The sequence below is a fragment of the Salvelinus alpinus genome, chromosome 12 (assembly GCF_045679555.1).
Source record: "Salvelinus alpinus chromosome 12, SLU_Salpinus.1, whole genome shotgun sequence".
In the NCBI taxonomy this organism is placed as follows: domain Eukaryota; kingdom Metazoa; phylum Chordata; class Actinopteri; order Salmoniformes; family Salmonidae; genus Salvelinus; species Salvelinus alpinus.
The window spans coordinates 26,430,151-26,450,900 of record NC_092097.1 but is presented as its reverse complement, the minus strand read 5'-3'; the positions used below and the strand labels follow the sequence as shown (position 1 = coordinate 26,450,900).

The 20,750-nt window shown below is 42.1% G+C and overlaps 2 protein-coding genes across 4 annotated transcripts; one reads left to right on the top strand and one right to left on the bottom strand.

Annotated features, from left to right (window-relative positions):
* Positions 1-915: 915 nt before the first annotated feature.
* On the bottom strand, positions 916-5,417 carry LOC139535764 (adaptin ear-binding coat-associated protein 2-like). 3 transcript variants are annotated; one of them, XM_071335537.1, is made up of 8 exons: positions 5,213-5,417; positions 3,606-3,706; positions 3,353-3,457; positions 3,086-3,167; positions 2,859-2,967; positions 2,596-2,737; positions 2,391-2,475; positions 916-2,119 (listed from the first exon to the last, which is right to left on the bottom strand). In XM_071335537.1, the coding sequence occupies exons 1-8, from the start codon at positions 5,311-5,313 to the stop codon at positions 2,080-2,082; spliced, it is 765 nt and encodes a 254-aa protein (XP_071191638.1). In that variant the 5' UTR covers positions 5,314-5,417; the 3' UTR covers positions 916-2,079. The 3 variants fall into 3 exon arrangements, with proteins under 3 accessions (XP_071191638.1, XP_071191639.1, XP_071191640.1); XM_071335538.1 differs by lacking the exon at positions 5,213-5,417 and adding an exon at positions 4,592-4,779; XM_071335539.1 differs by lacking the exon at positions 5,213-5,417 and adding an exon at positions 3,879-3,903.
* A 3,692-nt stretch (positions 5,418-9,109) lies between these two features.
* Positions 9,110-20,473, top strand: LOC139535763 (prolyl 3-hydroxylase 1-like). The gene is made up of 15 exons (XM_071335536.1): positions 9,110-9,670; positions 10,801-10,953; positions 15,679-15,868; positions 15,963-16,094; positions 16,241-16,380; positions 16,620-16,709; positions 16,798-16,850; positions 17,117-17,238; positions 17,338-17,465; positions 17,615-17,710; positions 17,953-18,103; positions 18,333-18,450; positions 18,766-18,841; positions 18,969-19,109; positions 19,297-20,473. The coding sequence occupies exons 1-15, from the start codon at positions 9,206-9,208 to the stop codon at positions 19,864-19,866; spliced, it is 2,625 nt and encodes an 874-aa protein (XP_071191637.1). The 5' UTR covers positions 9,110-9,205; the 3' UTR covers positions 19,867-20,473.
* Positions 20,474-20,750: the final 277 nt, after the last annotated feature.

Sequence of the window (20,750 nt, the reverse complement as noted above, 5' to 3'; positions counted from 1 at the left end):
ATGGTATGCTCTAAGCCTAGGCACATCATACAGGTGGAATGGGCATCAACCGAAGCCAAGCAAGAATTGTATTTATTGCAGTAGCATGGATGATCTTCTCCCTGTCTAGACAGAAGTGGAAATACAGATATGTCTTATAGAACAGATCATCTGTATAACACCCCATTAATACTGTATGAGGTATAATTATAAAGTAGTCCTGTTGTCAGGGCAATATGTGAATTTAGTAATAATATTTGTATGGATATCAGAATATATTTCAGGAAATTCCACACACAATCCCCAAAAGGAATGTTAAGAGCCAAACTCAACTGACTCCGTAACAGACTAGGTGTGAGGAGATGTCCTGAAAACAGACTGGCCAACTGCTGCGAGATTAGTGAGGAGTGATGGTTGCTGATAATGGGCTGTACTTATGTAGCTATTCCATAAAAAAATCTGCCATTTTTATAACATTATCAATGTACTGAATAATTTGATGTTATTTTAATGGACTTTTTTTTGGGGGGGGCTCTTCTTTCAAAACACAGACATTTCTAAGTGACCCCAAACTTTTGAACTGTGTATGTTGCAATATATCAGAACAGGAAATAAAATGACAGTTTCTTTTTTATACTCTACTCTCCCTTGCACCTTCTCCAAAGTTACCACTGTGACAGACACAAGTTTTAGTCCAGGCAGTCTTGACACCTTAATAAGACAATCATAATCCTGAATTCTGGTGTCAGATGACACACTGGCATAGTTCCCTCTCTTGTTCACTGAAGCAAAACAGTTGTGGAGGCTTGTGTGTCATACTTCAGACAAACACCAGTCATGGAGACCATGGCTAAAGTCAAACTAACTACGTGTTAAACAAGCATACCACTGCTGCATTGCCTGTGTAGTGGGAATTAACCTGACAATGCAAACATAAAAGAACTGAACGACGAATGGTTTATTTACAGTAAAAATTTTGCTTTACATTTTATACAGGTGATTTTGATTTGCGTAAGTCACTTGGAGCAAAATATTTGTTGCAAATTAAAGCCAAAACCTCAATAACTTCCCCTATTTCGCTGAAAAGGCACTCCTAGGGTAAAATAAATGACAAACAAAGAAACTCATCAAAAAGGACAGAAAATGTTTCTAAAGATTTATGATATGTAAACAAATAACAAAAAAGACTAAACGCATCACACACATCTACCAGAATTCTACTTATCTGGTTAACTTCTAAAACACTGTCAATGTTGCCTTTCTCTGACCTACCTCCTCATATTTACCAAAATCCAAACTAGACATTGGTTTGATCTGGTTGCTATACTTAAAGGCCCAAGATATCAGACTGATAGGAACAGATAATATACTTTATCTTAACCAAGAGGCCAGTTTAAAGGAGGGTGGGGAGCAACATTGAAGCAGAGTCAACTCCCAACCTTGTGAAAAGACACACAACTGTCCTTCATATTCTCAAATAAGAGAGGGACACAAGTTATACTTGAACATAAAACATATAAAAGAAAACAAATCCTCACCAACACAAATAAAAAAGTAAGGCATACAAATACTAAACTTTACACCAAATGTTGGATGACTCAATGAGATGATGAATGATGCTGGCAGGAGTTAGTATGAGGTGATGGGTCAGAGATAAGGGGAAAGGTTGACATCAATATTTTTGTAAAAATTTAGACATTTTGAGGGATGGACATATAAAGATAATGAGCGGACAGCCACCTTAAGGTGTTATTAACATGGAATGCACATACTTTTCACCTGGTCAGTGACAGCAAAATAGGTATCAATACTTCAACAACAAAATGAAGTGTCACTTCTGACTGCATAGTTAAAATATCTAAAAATAGTAATATTGTCTTTGTGTCTAAAAAGGATGTGCTGGTCAATCATTGACTTGATAGTTTGAATCTATACATCTGGTATGCAAAATGTGTAGGTAACGTACAGCATCATGTGTCAAGCAACCTGTCAGTTGACAGAGCTCCCCACCTCTCATTTCTGTTGCCACAATCATTCTGTCCAGGGAATGTAAGGAGCCTGAGTGTGTGAGAGGGTGTGTGTATGTGGTCCATCTCACAGCTAAAACTGCACCCATCCTTTAGCAGTGTCTTGACTGGAGCTGTGGAGAAGGGGAGATGCAGAGGATGAGGATAATGACAAATGTGAGAATGTCAATAACAACATGAAAGGATGACAATAAAATGCTAATATAGACACCACCATAATCACCAAACTGTTTAAAAGCTTCACTCAAGGGGATGAGAGACTTGAACCCATCAGGGATTTGAGCTAGTAACCCTGTGATCCCTAGTCAGTTTCCCTTGCCACAACACCATTCCGAAGGCCTGCCAACTTCTTTGGTCTAAACCATTAGCTCTTCTAAGACTGACCAGGCGCCAGCCGCTGTGAAGTCTCCCCACAGGTCTGCAGTAGGCTGGGCGGCAGGGACCCGGCCTCCGAAATCTAAAAGAGAAGCTGGTGGAGTAAAAACAAAGAGATGATTTAGAATGTAGGGAGGTTATCCATGTTAAGCTGTGAAAGGGCAGTGATAATGGGACATTTTGATCATTGAACTCTATAGCCTAAAGAGGTTACCCGTGTTGGAGTGTGTAGGTGGCGGTGATTGCTGGCCTCCAGGAGGGGATACAAGGACTGCACCCTTAGCCATTGGTGGAGGAAGGAGAAGGCCACTACCCATGGGCCGAGACTTCGCACCTGGATCCTTCTTCTTTATGTTCTAAGACAAAAAAAAATGATTACATTTTAAATGTCTTCCTCACTTTTTCTTCACATCCCATTTTGTTTCTCCTCTCCTTTCAACATGTTTCCCATCTATTTCTGTAACCTCAAATGCTCACCCCAATGCTGATCTTGATCGTCTGGCCCTCTTTAAAGCCTAGGTCCAGTTTGGGTGCTGTGCTCTGAGACGCTTCCTCTTTCGCCAGCTCACCTTCCTGTTTTACCCACCTGTAGAAAAGGACACAGAGATATGTTTGATTTTATTTCATGCTCCAATGTGAAGATCTATATTGAAAATGGACATTGATACCACACCAAAGAGGACAGGTATGAGAGGTTGACTCACTTGAAGTGGTCTTGAAGAGCCACATTGAAGTCAAAGGAGTCGCCACGATCAGCAAACCCCAGGCCGATAAATGCATGTCGTCCTATATAAAACAGAAGTGCATGAGAAGACAGATGTACAAGCATACTGTATTTAAATGACTAATCTGCAAGTAACCTTCCATACCAGACTGTACTGTTTTCCGCTAAAATATATTTTCAGCATAGCATATCAGTTTGCGTGGTGATGCATTTCTGCTGCTGTCTTTCTGATGTGAAGGCACCTTACCACTGCCGTCCTCTATCCGAACCACAAAATATCTGCTGGAATCTGTGACTGCCTCCACCACACATCCAGGATACTGCTCCACTGGGGCTTGGGCAAACAACTCTCCTAAGAAATACAGAATTCAGTTTGCCTCAAAGTTGGATATGATGGCATGCATCAGAAGCAGACAAGGTGACAGCCAGTACAGACATGAGCGCAACAGCAGCACTGGCAGATGTAGCCATGACCGTCGGACATCTAGTAGTTAACCTACCTGAGTTTTTGTCCTCTAGCTTGATATAGGCAAGCTTTCCTATGGATATTATTTTCATCCTGCCGGTCCATGCTGGCTCATCCAGCTTCCAGTCAGCTGCTCTGAAAAACAAAGAGAAGCACCATACCTGCATTTCATGACTCCGCTATGTTACAGGGCTATTGGGCCTACTACATAAACAACCATAATCAAACTGTGTAATGCAATAATTAGTGCAATCTCAAACTATGCAACAGAATGAGTCTTATGCTACATAAATAACATCACACTCACCCAGCAAATCAGGAGTAATTGTATATTTTTTTGTTGCCCGAAGAAGCATTATTTTTTATATTGGATATATAAGAGCATACAATTGACATAAGTACAGATATATCCTTATTTTTCTTATTAGAAATAACCCTTCACCCCACCAGACTACTACAATTATTAGCATTTTGGTTGTGTACTCTCTAGATAATATAATATATATTTTGATTATCCTTTATTTAAAAAGGCAAGTCAGTTAATTAAGAACAAATTCTTATTTACAATGACTGCCTACCACGGCCAAACCCGAAAGACGCTGAGCCAATTGTGTGCCGCCCAATCACGGCCGGATGTGATGCAGCCTGGATCTAGCTATAAAATGGTATTAGCTACATATCTTTACATAAGAACCAGGATCGATTTTCTAGATACACTTTTCCTCTAATGTTAGCTAGCTACAGTACATAACCAAATACGTTTATAAATAGACCACAGCCCGCCGTGTCAAACGGGAACAAATGAGTAATAGTGGGCAGAGCAAAGCACGAGCTAGCGAGATCCTATCGGCGCGTTCTAGCAGGACATTTGCATAATTCCGTTAGGGAACTCCTACAATGTATAGTGCGCAATAACTTAGGGAAAGTCTACAAACCTTAGCCCACTGTTCGTAACTGGTTCTAGTTTTGGGAACAGAAAACTGTATTGAAATCAAATATATAATCGATGAGAAAATTTACCGAATGTCGGCCAAAATCCATTTTCATCTTCTCCCATTGCCGGTCACTTGGCTTCCTTTCACTACCATATAGTAAGTAGTTGACTAACATATACTACCATGTAGTGAGTGGAAACGCCAAGCGGATGCTTCACATTTATACATCCGGTGAAATATCTCTCTCATTGTTCTGTGACATAACTGTACAATGACTGACTGAACGTTTGAGCCACCGTAGAATGTCCCGTGCCTCCTGCTAACGTTTCCTGGAAAATAATTTGACACAGCAGATGTGTTTAGCATTGCACACCGCTTGAAAAGAATGCTGACATGCTTATTTTAACTGTTATATCTTACCTAGCTAGCTCACTAGTAGTAACTCACCTGGCTAGCATTAGAAGCTATCAGCTAGAGATCCTAACAGTGTCACATTATAACACACTGAAAGTTAACTAGCTAAATTAATTAAAACGTTATCCCCAAAGTAATCATCTTCTCGCCATGTTATGCATTCAATAACTGAATCATGTCAAGCTAACGTTAGCTAGCAACAACCTTGATGGATCCTCTCCACTTCTTCAGGTTGACATTTGAGTAGTTAGCTAGAAAGTTTAACAAAGTGCGGGCCTGAAAAAAAACTCACCGATATCCACGGTTAGTGGCACGGGGTGGGATCTTGTACACATGAACCTCTGGCTTTACACAGATCACTGACTCGTAACCGCTGTCGTCTGCCAGTGCCATTTTGGCAAGTTAAAACTTCCAAACTTCTAACTGCCATGGGGGAGGGTGAACCAGTCTGCACTGTACAGCTCAAGAGCGACTCTCTTGGAGAGGATGATTACTACAGTAGCTTTCCAAGACAAGCACCATAAAAGTTGTCTATGACACAAGCTACGTTTCCATCCGATAATTGGCGAAATATTTTCATGGCGAATACTCTAAAATACGTATAAAAACAATATGCGACTTTTCACACCAGAGATGTGTTATCATGTCACAAGAATAAGACCCTCGATATTTATTGGAAAGGCGCATCATGCTCATCACCTTGCACTTTCACCACCCTGTGAAGTTCATTATAATTTATTTAATATGTAGTTTAATAAACTGAATGCTTTCCCGACGAGTCGTAGTGGGAGTACCACACAACATGTCATTGCGTGACTCCAAGTTTACTTCGATATGATGGTTATTGCCCCGAGATTTCTCGCATAATTAATTTTACCGACACAAAAAGATCCCAAATTGTCTAGCATATTTTGTTTTGTCATATGGAACGTTAGCCGAAAAAAAGTTGTTTCCATCAGGCCTGTCATGCTATGTTTTTCCCACAGTTGTGTTAAATTGGCTGGATGTCTTTTGGGTGGTAGACCTTTCTAGATATACATGGGAAACTGTTGAGCGTGAAAACCCCAGCAGCGTTGCAGTTCTTGAGACACTCAAACCCGTGCGCCTGGCACCTACTACCATACCCCGTTCAAAGGCACTTACATCATTTGTCTTGCCCATTCACCCTCTGAATGGCACACATACACAATCCCTGTCTCAATATTCTCAAGGCTTAAAAATCCTTTAACTTGTCTCCCTCCTCCCCTTCATTTATTCCGATTGAAGTGGCATCAATACGGGATCATAGCTTTCACCTGGATTCACATGGTCGTTCTATGTCATGGAAAGAGCAGGTGTTCCTAATGTTTTATACACTCAGTGCATACTTTTTTTTTTTTTTAACTGGTACCAACATGTACGTGTTCATGAGTCTCACCTTTCCAGAGTTATTATTAGTGTTTAGCTCAAACGGTTCTGACGCTACAGACAGAAGTTGGCAGTATCAACTTCAGAGTCCAATGATGCTTGTGGGGGTAATAGAATAATCATGTTCATGAGAGTCTCATCTTTCCATAGAGTGGTAATATAAAAAGTGTTAAACAAATCAAAATGTATTTTATATTTGAGATTCTTCAAAGTAGCCACCTTTTGCCTTGATGACAGCTTTGCACACTCTTGACAATGAGTGTAATAGGATGAGCCTTGACTAGTATATACAGTGCATTCGGAAAGTATTCAGACCCCTTGACTTTTTCCACATTTTGTTACGTTACAGCCTTATTCTAAAATTGATTAAATCATTTTTTCCCTCACCAATCTACATACAATACCTCATAATGAGAAAGCAAAAACAGGTTATTATTTTTTGAAAATGTATTAAAAACAAAAAAACTTAAATATCACAGTTACATAAGTATTCCGACCCTTTACTCAGTACTCAGGTTCTTGGGTATGACGCTACAAGCTTAAGCTTGGCACACATGTATTTGGAGAGTTTTTCCCATTATTCTCTGCAGATCCTCTCAAGCTCTGACAGGTTGGATGTGGAGCATTGCTGCACAGCTATTTTCAGGTCTCTTCAGAGATGTTCAATCGGGTTCAAGTCCGGGCTCTGGCTGGGCCACTCAAGGACATTCAGAGACTTGTCCCAAAGCCACTCCTGCGTTGACTTGGCTTAGGGTCGTTGTCCTGTTGGAAGGTGAACCTTAGCCCCAGTCTGAGGTCCTGAGCACTCTGGAGCAGGTTCTGTACTTTGCTCTGTTCATCTCTCCCTCGATACTGATTAGTATCCCAGTTCCTGCCGCTGAAAAACATCCCCACAGCATGATGCTGCCTCCACCATGCTTCTCTGTAGGGATGGTGCCAGGTTTCCTCCAGATGTGACACTTGCCATTCAGGCCAAAGAGTTCAATCTTGTTTTCATCAGACCAGAGAATCTTGTTTCTCATGGCTTGAGAGTCCTTTAGGTGCCTTTTGGCAAATTCCAGGCAGGCTGTCATGTGCCTTTTACTGAGGAGTGGCTTCTGTCTGGCTACTCTACCATAAAGGCCTGACTGGAGGAGTGCTGCAGAGATGGTTGTCCTTCTAGAAGGTTCTCTAATCTTATTATAGTACGAACTTATAGTATGAACTGGCCATGACAGACCCAGCAGACTTGGAGCAGCTCCATCACGCTGTCTCCCTGCAGGGAGCCACCGTTGGGAGGCATGAGGAGCAACTGCGAGACCATTTGGAAGGGCTTCGTTCCCTGACGGAACGCCATGACCAAGGGTTTAAGGCTATAATGGAGCAAATCCGTGAATTAGCTCATAGGCAGCACGCCACATCTGAGACCTCCCAACCACCCAGTAACCTTTCTACTACTAGTGGATTTGTCCAACCTACCCTGGCTCCCCGAAAACCCCGCTTACCTCCTCCGGAGCGTTATGCAGGCGACATGTTTTTGCTCTGACATGCACTGTCAACTGTGGGACCTTATATAGACAGGTGTGTGCCTTTCCAAATCATGTCCAATAAATTGAATTTACCACAGGTGGACTCCAATCAAGTCAAGTTGTAGAAACATCTCAAGCATGATCAATGGAAACAGGATGCACCTGAGCTCAATTTAGAGTGTCATAGCGAAGGGTCTGAATACACATGTAAATAAGGTGTTTCTGTTTTTAATTTGTAATACATTTGTAAAAATGTCTAAAAACCTGTTTTTGCTTTGTCATTATGGGGTATTGTGTGTAGATTGATGATGAAAAAAATTATTGTATCCATTTTAGAATAAGGCTGTAACATAACAAAATGTGGAAAAAGTAAAGGGGTCTGAATAATTCCCGAATGCACTGTATATATGAAGTATGTAAAACAGTATGTAAACATTATTAAAGTGACCAGTTTTCAATGACTATGTACATAGGGCAGCAGTCTCTAAGGTGCAGGGTAGAGTACCGGGTGATATCTGGCTAGTAACACTGACTAAGGTTCAGGGCAGGGTACTGGGCGGAGCCTGGCTAGTGGTGTCTATTTAACAGTCTGATGGCCTGGAGATAGAAGCAGTTTTTCAGTCTCCCGGTCTCAGCTTTGATGCACTTGTACTGTGTCCGCCTTCTAGATGGTAGCGGGGGGAACAGGCCGTGGCTCAGGTGGCTAAGGTCCTTTCAGACACGGCCAGTGAGTCCTGGCCAGCAACATTCGGGGGTCCCTAGTTAGCAAAAAAAAGACAGTACTATTCAACATGCAGACAACAACAGATAAAGACAACAATTATACTTATCACTCTTGGGGATATCAGGAGTCCTCTAGCTATAGAATGAATCTTACTGTATATACTATATCTTATGTGTCTCAGAGAAAATGGTCATGATCTGACTCTAGAACCTTTGTAACACCTGCTGACCCCAAATATGTTTTTGTTTTTTTATATCAGAGAGCTCTTGGTTGGTCTATTGTTAAATGGACTAGGCTATTTAGAGTGTGATAACATCTTAGAAAAAATATTTATGAGACACATTTCTTTCTGGGATGTTATCATACTCAAATAGACAATTTAACAACTGAATATGACCTATATACTTATTGATATATTTTTATATTGGACCTTGATGTTGTCTGGCCGGCCTGTGAGGAGAGAGTGAACTGGGCCACAGCGGCACTGTGAGTCGTGAGACGGTGGTGCACCTCACAGCGGCTGTTCGTCTCAGCGACTCCCAGTTAACCCCACCCACCGACAGAAGTTTGCAGGCCCCGGCTAAACTTCCAGCTCACTTCTCTGCAGACGACTGCTCCTTTCGACGTAGAGGTCCCATTTTCCAGAATGCTGTGGCGTTTTGTAGTAGCGATTTTAGGCGTTTTCCTCATCCCATATTGCCTTTCGGACGTGCAGCTCAGTAGTAATGTTATTCTGGAACCTTATGATCTGCTGTTCGACACGGCGGTGGAAGCCTACTACAAGGGGGACTGGATGACAGTCATTCTGAACATGGAGAGAGCGCTTCGGAACAAGGCTGCGATCCGCAGGGTGAAGGCGCATTGCCGGATAACTTGTGCCAACCAGAGCGCTTTCGGGGAGCCTTTATCCAGCATGGTTGTGCCAGTACCAGGCGCTGGCTCCGTGGAAGATCTTGGCTTTTTCCAGAAAATTATGAAAAGGGCTGATTGTGTAAATACCTGCGAAAGTGAGAAAATTGGACCACCAACTATCCATAAAGTCACTGAAGATGTGGACCTTGAGTTTAAGAAAAGAACACCCTACAATTACCTGCAAGTCGCGTACTTCAAGGTATAAAAAGAGTTGACCATATTGGCCCTATAAAGTTATGCATTATACATTTTTATATCTTGCATAGGCTTGCAACAATGTATCTTCCACACAGACATTATCCCATGTTGTGGAGTAAGATGCTCCTGCATCATATCTTATTCCACAACATGTTCATGTTGTTTGAATCTCGGTGCACATTTATCACACTTCCATGACAAAATAAGGGTAATGTCACTTCATTTTGTCCAATTTCATTCAAACTTCCCTCAAGCAATTCGTTAACTGTAGGCTACGTGCTCTGCTCAGCTTTCCCCAACCCCCCAGCCGGCCGTGCCACGTCTCTAGGTGGAGTCTAGCTATGTAGACAGACCACTTACGTTCTGGCGCTGGATTCTTCTCGATTTTTGGGTCTTGTCATCACAAAGCGAAGCTACTCAGCAGCTTCTGCATGCTATATACGTGCCATTCAAGAGTTTCTTTAGCTATTGTTAGAATAGGCCTAAACCAAACTTCGTTTAAAAGTCTGTTTATAAACGGGTTACTACATTGTAGTAAGAGTAGCTAGTTAAATAAAGTAAATACATGCAACCTATAAGGCCTGCAGTTCCTGAGAGTTGCAGGTCATAAATTGTTTATCCATGTTGCCTATTTACTAATGCCAATAGATATGAGCAAAATATGTACTGATTTACAAACAGAAACACAAAAATCTGTAAAAGAGGTTGGTGGCACCTTAATTGGGGAGAACGGGCTTGTGGTAATGACTGGAGCGGAATCAGTGGAATGGTATCAAACACATGTTTTCAAAGTTTGATGCCATTCCATTCGCTCTGTTCCAGCCATTATTATATGCCATCCTCCCCTCAGCAGCCTCCACTGAGATTCGTGTATACTATAGTAAGCCTATAGGATAATGACTAGTTGCCTGAAACAGCATGCTGGTGATTGCAGCTCACACATTTGTTACATCATTCCAGGAGGTCCTGGCTCCTAGCCAGATGACAGAAGACTTCTGAGACGTGGAGCATTTAGGGAAGCCTTTGGAGTCTCAATGTGCTACTTCTCTTTGTTTGCTTGTTGTGTGAGAGTTATTCATATGATGTAGTGTCATTGTTTTGTTGTACTAAGTATCTCTCTTACCTGTGTAGATCAACAAGCTGGATAAAGCTGTGGCGGCGGCAAACACGTTTTTCCTGGCCAACCCAGACCACATGGAGATGAAGCAGAACCTGGACTATTACAGGATGATGGCCGGAGTACAGCAGGAGGACTTCAAAGACCTGGAGTCCCGGCCGCACATGGTGAGACTGACACCACTCGTCCCTAGTAATGCACCCGTTATAACAGTAACAATGCACCCGTTATAGCAGTAACAAAGCACCCGTTATAACAGTAACAATGCACCCGTTATAACAGTAACAATGCACCCGTTATAACAGTAACAATGCACCCGTTATAACAGTAACAATGCACCCGTTATAACAGTAACAATGCACCCGTTATAACAGTAACAATGCACCCGTTATAACAGTAACAATACACCCGTTATAACAGTAACAATGCACCCGTTATAACAGTAACAATGCACCCGTTATAACAGTAACAATGCACCCGTTATAACAGTAACTATGCACCCGTTATAACAGTAACAATGCACCAGTTATAACAGTAACTATGCACCCGTTATGATAGTAACTATGCACCCGTTATGACAGTAACTAGGCACCAGTTATCCCAGTAACAATGAACCAGTTATAACAGTAACTATGCACCAGTTATAACAGTAACTATGCACCCATTATGACAGTAACTAGGCACCAGTTATCCTACTGACAATGTATCAGTTATCCCAGTAACAATGCACCAGTTATAACAGTAACTATGCACCCGTTATAACAGTAACAATGCACCCGTTGTAACAGTAACAATGCACCAGTTATAACAGTAACAATGCACCCATTATAGCAGTAACAATGCACCAGTTATAACAGTAGCTATGCACCCGTTATGACAGTAACAATGCACCCGTTATAGCAGTAACAATGCACCCGTTATAACAGTAACAATGCACCCGTTATAGCAGTAACAATGCACCCGTTATAACAGTAACAATGCACCAGTTATAACAGTAACTATGCACCCGTTATAACAGTAACAATGCACCCGTTATAACAGTAACAATGCACCCGTTATAACAGTAACAATGCACCCGTTATAGCAGTAACAATGCACCCATTATAACAGTAACAATGCACCAGTTATAACAGTAACTATGCACCCGTTATAACAGTAACAATGCACCCGTTATAACAGTAACAATGCACCGTTATAACAGTAACAATGCACCCGTTATAACAGTAACAATGCACCCGTTATAGCAGTAACAATGCACCCGTTATAACAGTAACAATGCACCAGTTATAACAGTAACAATGCACCCGTTATAACAGTAACAATGCACCCGTTATAACAGTAACAATGCACCCGTTATAGCAGTAACAATACACCCGTTATAACAGTAACAATGCACCAGTTATGACAGTAACTATGCACCCGTTATGACAGTAACAATGCACCCGTTATGACAGTAACTAGGCACCAGTTATCCCAGTAACAATGAACCAGTTATAACAGTAACTATGCACCAGTTATAACAGTAATTATGCACCCATTATGACAGTAACTAGGCACCAGTTATCCTACTGACAATGTATCAGTTATCCCAGTAACAATGCACCAGTTATAACAGTAACTATGCACCCGTTATAACAGTAACAATGCACCCGTTATGACAGTAACAATGCACCCGTTATAACAGTAACAATGCACCCGTTGTAACAGTAACAATGCATACGTTGTAACAGTAACAATGCACCAGTTATAACAGTAACAATGCACCCATTATAGCAGTAACAATGCTCCAGTTATAACAGTAGCTATGCACCCGTTATGACAGTAACAATGCACCCGTTATAGCAGTAACAATGCACCCGTTATAACAGTAACAATGCACCCGTTATAACAGTAACAATGCACCCGTTATAGCAGTAACAATGCACCCGTTATAACAGTAACAATGCACCAGTTATAACAGTAACTATGCACCCGTTATGACAGTAACAATTCACCCGTTATGACAGTAACTAGGCACCAGTTATCCCAGTAACAATGAACCAGTTATAACAGTAACTATGCACCAGTTATAACAGTAACTATGCACCCATTATAACAGTAACTAGGCACCAGTTATCCTACTGACAATGTATCAGTTATCCCAGTAACAATGCACCAGTTATAACAGTAACTATGCACCCGTTATAACAGTAACAATGCACCCGTTGTAACAGTAACAATGCACCCGTTATAACAGTAACAATGCACCCGTTGTAACAGTAACAATGCACCCGTTGTAACAGTAACAATGCACCAGTTATAACAGTAACAATGCACCCATTATAGCAGTAACAATGCACCAGTTATAACAGTAGCTATGCACCCGTTATGACAGTAACAATGCACCCGTTATAGCAGTAACAATGCACCCGTTATAACAGTAACAATGCACCCGTTATAGCAGTAACAATTCACCCGTTATAACAGTAACAATGCACCAGTTATAACAGTAACTATGCACCCGTTATAACAGTAACAATGCACCAGTTATAACAGTAACTATGCACCCGTTATAACAGTAACAGTGCACCCGTTATAACAGTAACAATGCACCGTTATAACAGTAACAATGCACCCGTTATAACAGTAACAATGCACCGTTATAACAGTAACAATGCACCAGTTATAACAGTAACAATGCACCCATTATAGCAGTAACTAGGCACCAGTTATAACAGTAGCTATGCACCTGTTATGACAGTAACAATGCACCCGTTATAGCAGTAACAATGCACCCGTTATAACAGTAACAATGCACCCGTTATAACAGTAACAATGCACCAGTTATAACAGTAGCTATGCACCCGTTATGACAGTAACAATGCACCCATTATAGCAGTAACAATGCACCCGTTATAACAGTAACAATGCACCCATTATAACAGTAACAATGCACCCGTTATAACAGTAACAATGCACCCGTTATAACAGTAACAATGCACCCGTTATGACAGTACCTAGGCACCAGTTATCCTAGTGTCAATGTATCAGTTTTCCCAGTAACTATGCACCAGTTATAGCAGTAACAATGCACCCGTTATAACAGTAACAATGCACCCGTTATAACAGTAACAATGCACCCGTTGTAACAGTAACAATGCACCCGTTATAACAGTAACTATGCACCCGTTATAACAGTAACAATGCACCAGTTATAACAGTAACAATGCACCAGTTATAACAGTAACTATGCACCCGTTATGACAGTAACTAGGCACCAGTTATAACAGTAACAATGCGCCCGTTATGACAGTAACTAGGCACCCGTTATAACAGTAACAATGCACCAGTTATAACAGTAACTATGCACCCGTTATAACAGTAACAATGCACCCGTTGTAACAGTAACAATGCTCCAGTTATAACAGTAACAATGCACCCATTATAGCAGTAACAATGCACCAGTTATAACAGTAACTATGCACCCGTTATGACAGTAACTAGGCACCAGTTATAACAGTAACAATGCGCCCGTTATGACAGTATCTAGGCACCCGTTATAACAGTAACAATGCACCCATTATAACAGTAACAATGCACCAGTTATAACAGTAACTATGCACCCGTTATGACAGTAACTAGGCACCAGTTATAACAGTAACAATGCGCCCGTTATGACAGTAACTAGGCACCCGTTATAACAGTAACAATGCACCAGTTATAACAGTAACTATGCACCCGTTATGACAGTAACTAGGCACCCGTTATGACAGTAACTAGGGACCAGTTATACTAGTGAGAATGTATCAGTTTTCCCAGTAACTATGCACCAGTTATAGCAGTAGCAATGCACTCGTTATAACAGTAACAATGCACCCGTTATGACAGTAACAATGCACCCGTTATAGCAGTAACAATGCACCCGTTGTAACAGTAACAATGCACCCGTTATAACAGTAACAATGCACCCGTTATAGCAGTAACAATGCACCCGTTATAACAGTAACAATGCACCCGTTATAACAGTAACTATGCACCCGTTATGACAGTAACTATGCACCCGTTATGACAGTAACTAGGCACCAGTCATAACAGTAACTATGCACCCGTTATGACAGTAACTATGCACCCGTTATGACAATAACTAGGCACCAGTTATCCCAGTAACAATGAACCAGTTATAACAGTAACTATGCACCAGTTATAACAGTAACTATGCACCCATTATGACAGTAACTAGGCACCAGTTATCCTACTGACAATGTATCAGTTATCCCAGTAACAATGCACCAGTTATAACAGTAACTATGCACCAGTTATAACAGTAACTATGCACCCGTTATGACAGTAACTAGGCACCAGTTATCCTAGTGACAATGTATCAGTTTTCCCAGTAACTATGCACCAGTTATAGCAGTAGCAATGCACCCGTTATAACAGTAACAATGCACCCGTTGTAACAGTAACCATGCACCCGTTATAACAGTAACAATGCACCCGTTATAACAGTAACAATGCACCAGTTATAACAGTAACTATGCACCCGTTATGACAGTAACTAGGCACCAGTTATAACAGTAACTATGCACCCGTTATGACAGTAACTAGGCACCAGTTATCCTACTGACAATGTATCAGTTATCCCAGTAACAATGAACCCGTTATAATAGTAACTATGCACCAGTTATCCTACTGACAATGTATCAGTTATCCAAGGAACAAAGGACCAGTTATATACCATTTAGAACAGTTAGAATCACACAGAGTCAGACTGAAACCATTTACCCATTTGCCTACTTGGAAAGGACAGGCATAGGGCACCGGAGAAGTGACAATGGACCTAATTGGTACAAGGTTGTGGTAGGGTCTAGGATCTGCTGACTCCTTGCTCTGCTCTCTAATCCATCTCTCAGGCAGAGTTCCTTGCAGGGAAGCGGTATTACAGCTCCGATTCGTTCGGTCTGGCCATCGACCACTTTGAGGCGGCAGTGGAGGAGTACTTCAGCGCGGACCAGGAGTGCCGGGCGCTCTGTGAAGGAGCTTACGTCTACGACGGGTACAACTACATGGAGTACAGTGCCGACTTGTTCCAGTCCATGACAGGTGAGATAGTGTGTTAAGACAGACTAAATCCCCAAACAACCCCAAGCTAACGTTTTGGATAAAAGCGTAAACCCTGTACCCCTGTCTTTGTCAGACCACTACATGCAGATTCTGAACTGTAAGCAGAGATGTTCTGTGGAGCTAGCCTCCACCGCGGGAAAGGACAAACCATTTGAGGATTTCCTCCCTTCCCACTTCAACTACCTACAGTTCTCCTACTACAACAGTGAGTCTAAGTCCCTATTCACTGAAAGAATCAGGAGGATTTGCTGTCTGTCTGTATCTGATTGTGCCTGCCTCTCCTCTCATACCAGTCTCTTCTTATCCCTCTCTTTTTCCTTCTCTTCCTTCCTTCCTTCCTTCCTCTCTCAGGTGAGAAGTATGAGCAGGCCATAGAGTGGGCTAAAACCTACCTGCTGTTCCATCCAGAGGAGGAGGTGATGAATCAGAACCTGGCTTACTACTCCGCTGTGCTGGGGGAGGACAAGGCTGCAGCCATATCCGCTAGACTGGTGTGTGTGTGTGTGTGAGCACACACACACACACACACACACACACACACACACACACACAGACATACACACACACACACACACACACACACACACACACACACACACACACACACACACACACACACACACACACACACACACACACACACACACACACACACACACACACACACACACACACACACACACACACCTGTGCCCCATGCCAACCCACTTGCCTCCATGTCTTCTCTCAGGTGGTGAAACAGCATATTCAGCAGTCCCTGTTGGAAAAGGAGCTACTCTACTTTGCTTATGAAGTGTTTGGAATCACCTTTGTTGATCCGGTAGGTTAACATGTCTCTGATCTTCGCTTGTGTCTCACTATCAAGTGGTTTTAGCATGTGATCTTACATCCTTTCCTTCCCTTTGCAGGATTCCTGGACCCCTGCAGACGTCATGCCCCTCAAACTGAGAGAGAAGCAGAAGTATGTGAAATACACGTACAGACCAGTAGAGGCTGGTGGAGGGAGAAATTGGAGGACTCTCTCATTGTAATGGCTCGAATGGAAAATGATCAAACATACTGCTCCATTCATTCAATTCAAGCCATTACAATTATCCGTCCTCTAATTTAAAGTGACACCAGTATCCACTGGTACATAGTACATACATGTATGCTCTCAATTTCAGAATAGGCTCTGCTCTCCAATTTGTTTGAAACTTTTAACCGGTTCATTGGCGCACCCTGCAGGGCAGAAAGGGAGACTGCGGCGAGGATCACTGAGGAGATTGGGAATCTGATGAAGGAGATTGAAACTCTGGTGGAGGAGAAGAACAAGGAGTCGACTGACATTGCCAAGATCGTACGAGAAGGTAGGGTTTTTAGAGCATGAAGTTTGGGAATGTCAGTGGACTGTGTAGAATACTCTGACGTGCACCTCTCTCTATATTCATTCCCTCTGTCCCTACCAGGTGGTCCTTTGTTGTTTGATGACATCAAGATTACTATGTCGTCAAAGCAGCTGAATGGGTCTCAGAGGGTTCTACTGGATGGATTTATCTCAAATGACGAGTGCAGAGAGCTCACCCGCCTCTCTAATGTGAGTGGGAGTCAGGGCTAGTTAGTCTGTGTGTTTGACAGTGTGTATGTTGATTGTGTGTTAATGGAGGGTGTGTTTCTGATGGTCTGTGTGTTAAAACTGAATGCATGATTCTGTTATTGTGTGTGTTGACGCTGTGTGTTTGTCAGGCGGCAGCGCTGAAAGGTGATGGGTATCAAGGTCGCCCCTCCCCCCACTCACCCAGCGAGAGCTTCCAAGGAGTCACTGTCCTCAAGGCTATTAAGGTACATTACTGACCCTATACACTACAGCTCTGCTTACCAAACCATAACCCAAACACCACTAACCCAGCACTGCCAACTCTGACCCTAACTTCCCCCAATCCCAGCTAGCTTCATTCCCTAGCCTCAGCTTTATCTCCAACCTATCTAAAGCTGAGCCCCAGCACAATGGCATCAATGTACAGTTACCAGCGAGTTAGGGATAAGAAAGCACCTATTTCTGATGATCTTGTACTGTTCTATAGTTGGGACAGGAGGGCACTGTGCCCCTGAAGAGTGCCCGCCTGTTTTTTGACATGAGTGAGAAGGTGCGTGGGGTCCTGGAATCGTACTTCCGTCTGGACTCTCCTCTCTACTTCTCCTACTCCCACCTGGTCTGCCGCTCCGCCATCGACGGTAAGAAAGTCAATTATGGTGGGCCCCCAGGGGACAGTATTGTGGCTGACTGCCAGACAGAATGAGTTTAGGGCATTTTTGGAATTCACCACTATGGGAAAACAACATGTTCTATTTTCTTCAAGTTGTCTATATCAAATCCAGGATGTCATTTAACACACATTATTCACCTGCCTGTCTGAGTGTATAGACATACAGTAAGTTATGTATCCATCTTCTGTCTGTACAGAGAAGCAGGATGACCGTGACAACCTGAGTCACCCGGTTCATGCAGACAACTGCCTGCTGGTCTCTGAGCTCAACGAGTGCATTAAAGAACCACCTGCTTACACAAACAGGGACTATAGGTATACAAACACAGACAGACAGACAGACAGACAGACAGACAGACAGACAGACAGACAGACAGACAGACAGACAGACAGACAGACAGACAGACAGACAGACAGACAGACAGACAGACACACACACACACACACACACACACACACACACACACACACACACACACACACACACACACACACACACAGAGAGAGACTACAGGTACACACACCATGCATATGCTTATAACGTAGGTATCAGCAACATCTACTGCACTTGCAGGTATCATCATGCACCACTGTCTTTAAAACACTTCTCTTTTTCCTGTTGTGTTTTAGCGCAATCCTCTATCTGAATGATGACTTTGAAGGAGGAGATTTCATTTTCACTGAACTGGATGCCAAAACGGTCACAGTAAGTGTCAATCAATGATGTGGATTTGAGTGCTGCAGAGTATAAACAGTTGTTTCGCCTTGATTTATTTTAAGGTATAAGTTAATTGAGAATATGATGACTGATGTCACTGGCCTGTGTTGTGCAGGCAGAGGTGCGTCCTCAGTGTGGTCGTGTGGTTGGGTTCGGTGCTGGGAATGAGAACCCTCACGGGGTAAGAGCGGTTACTAAGGGCCAGAGGTGTGCTGTGGCCCTGTGGTTCACCCTTGACCCCAAACACGAGGAGAAGGTAACATATATATCAGTTAATTCATCTGGAATCGTGTATATCATGTATTTATTTCTATCATTCTATGTTGTGATGGGCTATTTTGTAATCTGAGGGAGAAAGCAACGCTTTCCATTTATTGATTAATCTACATTTCATCAGTTTCTCTTGCTTCAGACTTACCTAATTTGTGTGTGTGTGTCTCCAGGATCGGATCCAAGCTCAAGAGATGCTGAAGATGTTCTCCTCTCCTACGGACACAGAGTTCACAAAGACAAAGACAGAGAGCTCACATCCACAGCTTACACCTCTTGACCAGTCTGCGCTTCTTGGTCAAGCTGCAACCCCAGTACAGGAGCAGGCAGGCAAACCAGATGACAAACCAGCAGAGAAGAAGCCTAAGGAACCAGCAGAAACAGTTAGTGAAAACCCATCTGATAAACCAGAGGATAAAAAGAATGAGAAGCCGATAGAGAAGCACGCAGAAAAACTAATTGCAAAAAAGGGTAACAAAGCTAAGGTGAAAGAGCTGGTTAAAACTAAAGCCAAAGCAGCGGCTAAAGCAGGGGACAAAGCCAACGCTAAGACAGCAGACAAGGCTAAAGCAAAACCTGCAGCAAAAACAAACGTCAAACAGGCAGCAGACAAAACATACAAAAAAGAGCAGAAGCCAGTGACAAAAAAGACACAGAAAATCCCTGTCAAAAAGGTTTCCAAGGACTCCAATACTGACCTCAAGTCATCCTCGGACTCACAGACAGACAAGGACGAGCTGTGAGACCAACAGCACCTGTCACTCTTATTCTGTGGTGTCTTTTTTTTCTACTGTTTGAATATATTTGTCAAGGTTTTCTCTGTGGGTGTGCTGGATAAGGATTTGAGGTTGTTTGCTGTATTGTTTTGGATGTTGTTTGTCTGCCCAATAATGGTGGTAAGGAACAAGGATATGGTGTTGTAATGTAAGCCATACCGTAATACCAAGGGACTGCAAATTCACTCTGATGGCTGATCTCAACCAACCAACCAACCAATCAATCAAATCAATCAAATTAGATTTCTATAGTGCTAAAATGTAACCACCTTTGAATACCTATCCCAGACTCATGTGAACAGATAATCTATATATATATATATATATATATATATATATATATATATATATATATATATATATATATATATAATATTACTTTTGTTTTTAATTTTGGATTCTCAGTCTGCTATTTTGTACTGTTTTAAAATGTACCATTCTTTGCCTCAGGAATTGGAGGATGTAATTTCCTCAAAAAACTAAAAACAGGAAAGAACAACAATGAACAAATGTGTCTGAATAGAGACTGATACCTGGATTCATGTGGATACACTAAATAAAAGTACAGTTCTTACATTGTTGTTGCTCTTTCATGTAATACCTCTAGAGAACACTAGGTGGCAGAGAGGAACTAGAATGGCATCTCATGTACATCACACATGGAATATGTACCCATTTTCCTTCTGAATATGTTGTAAGTATGGACCCTCAGGGTTTAACTGTCCGGTTACTACTGGAGAGCCTTAAATCACAGTTACAGTTTTGTGGAGGTCATCAAATTCCCAGGAGACCCAAGTTGTATGAAAGCCTGTTCAGACTTTTCAGATGTATTTATTTTTATTTAACTAGGC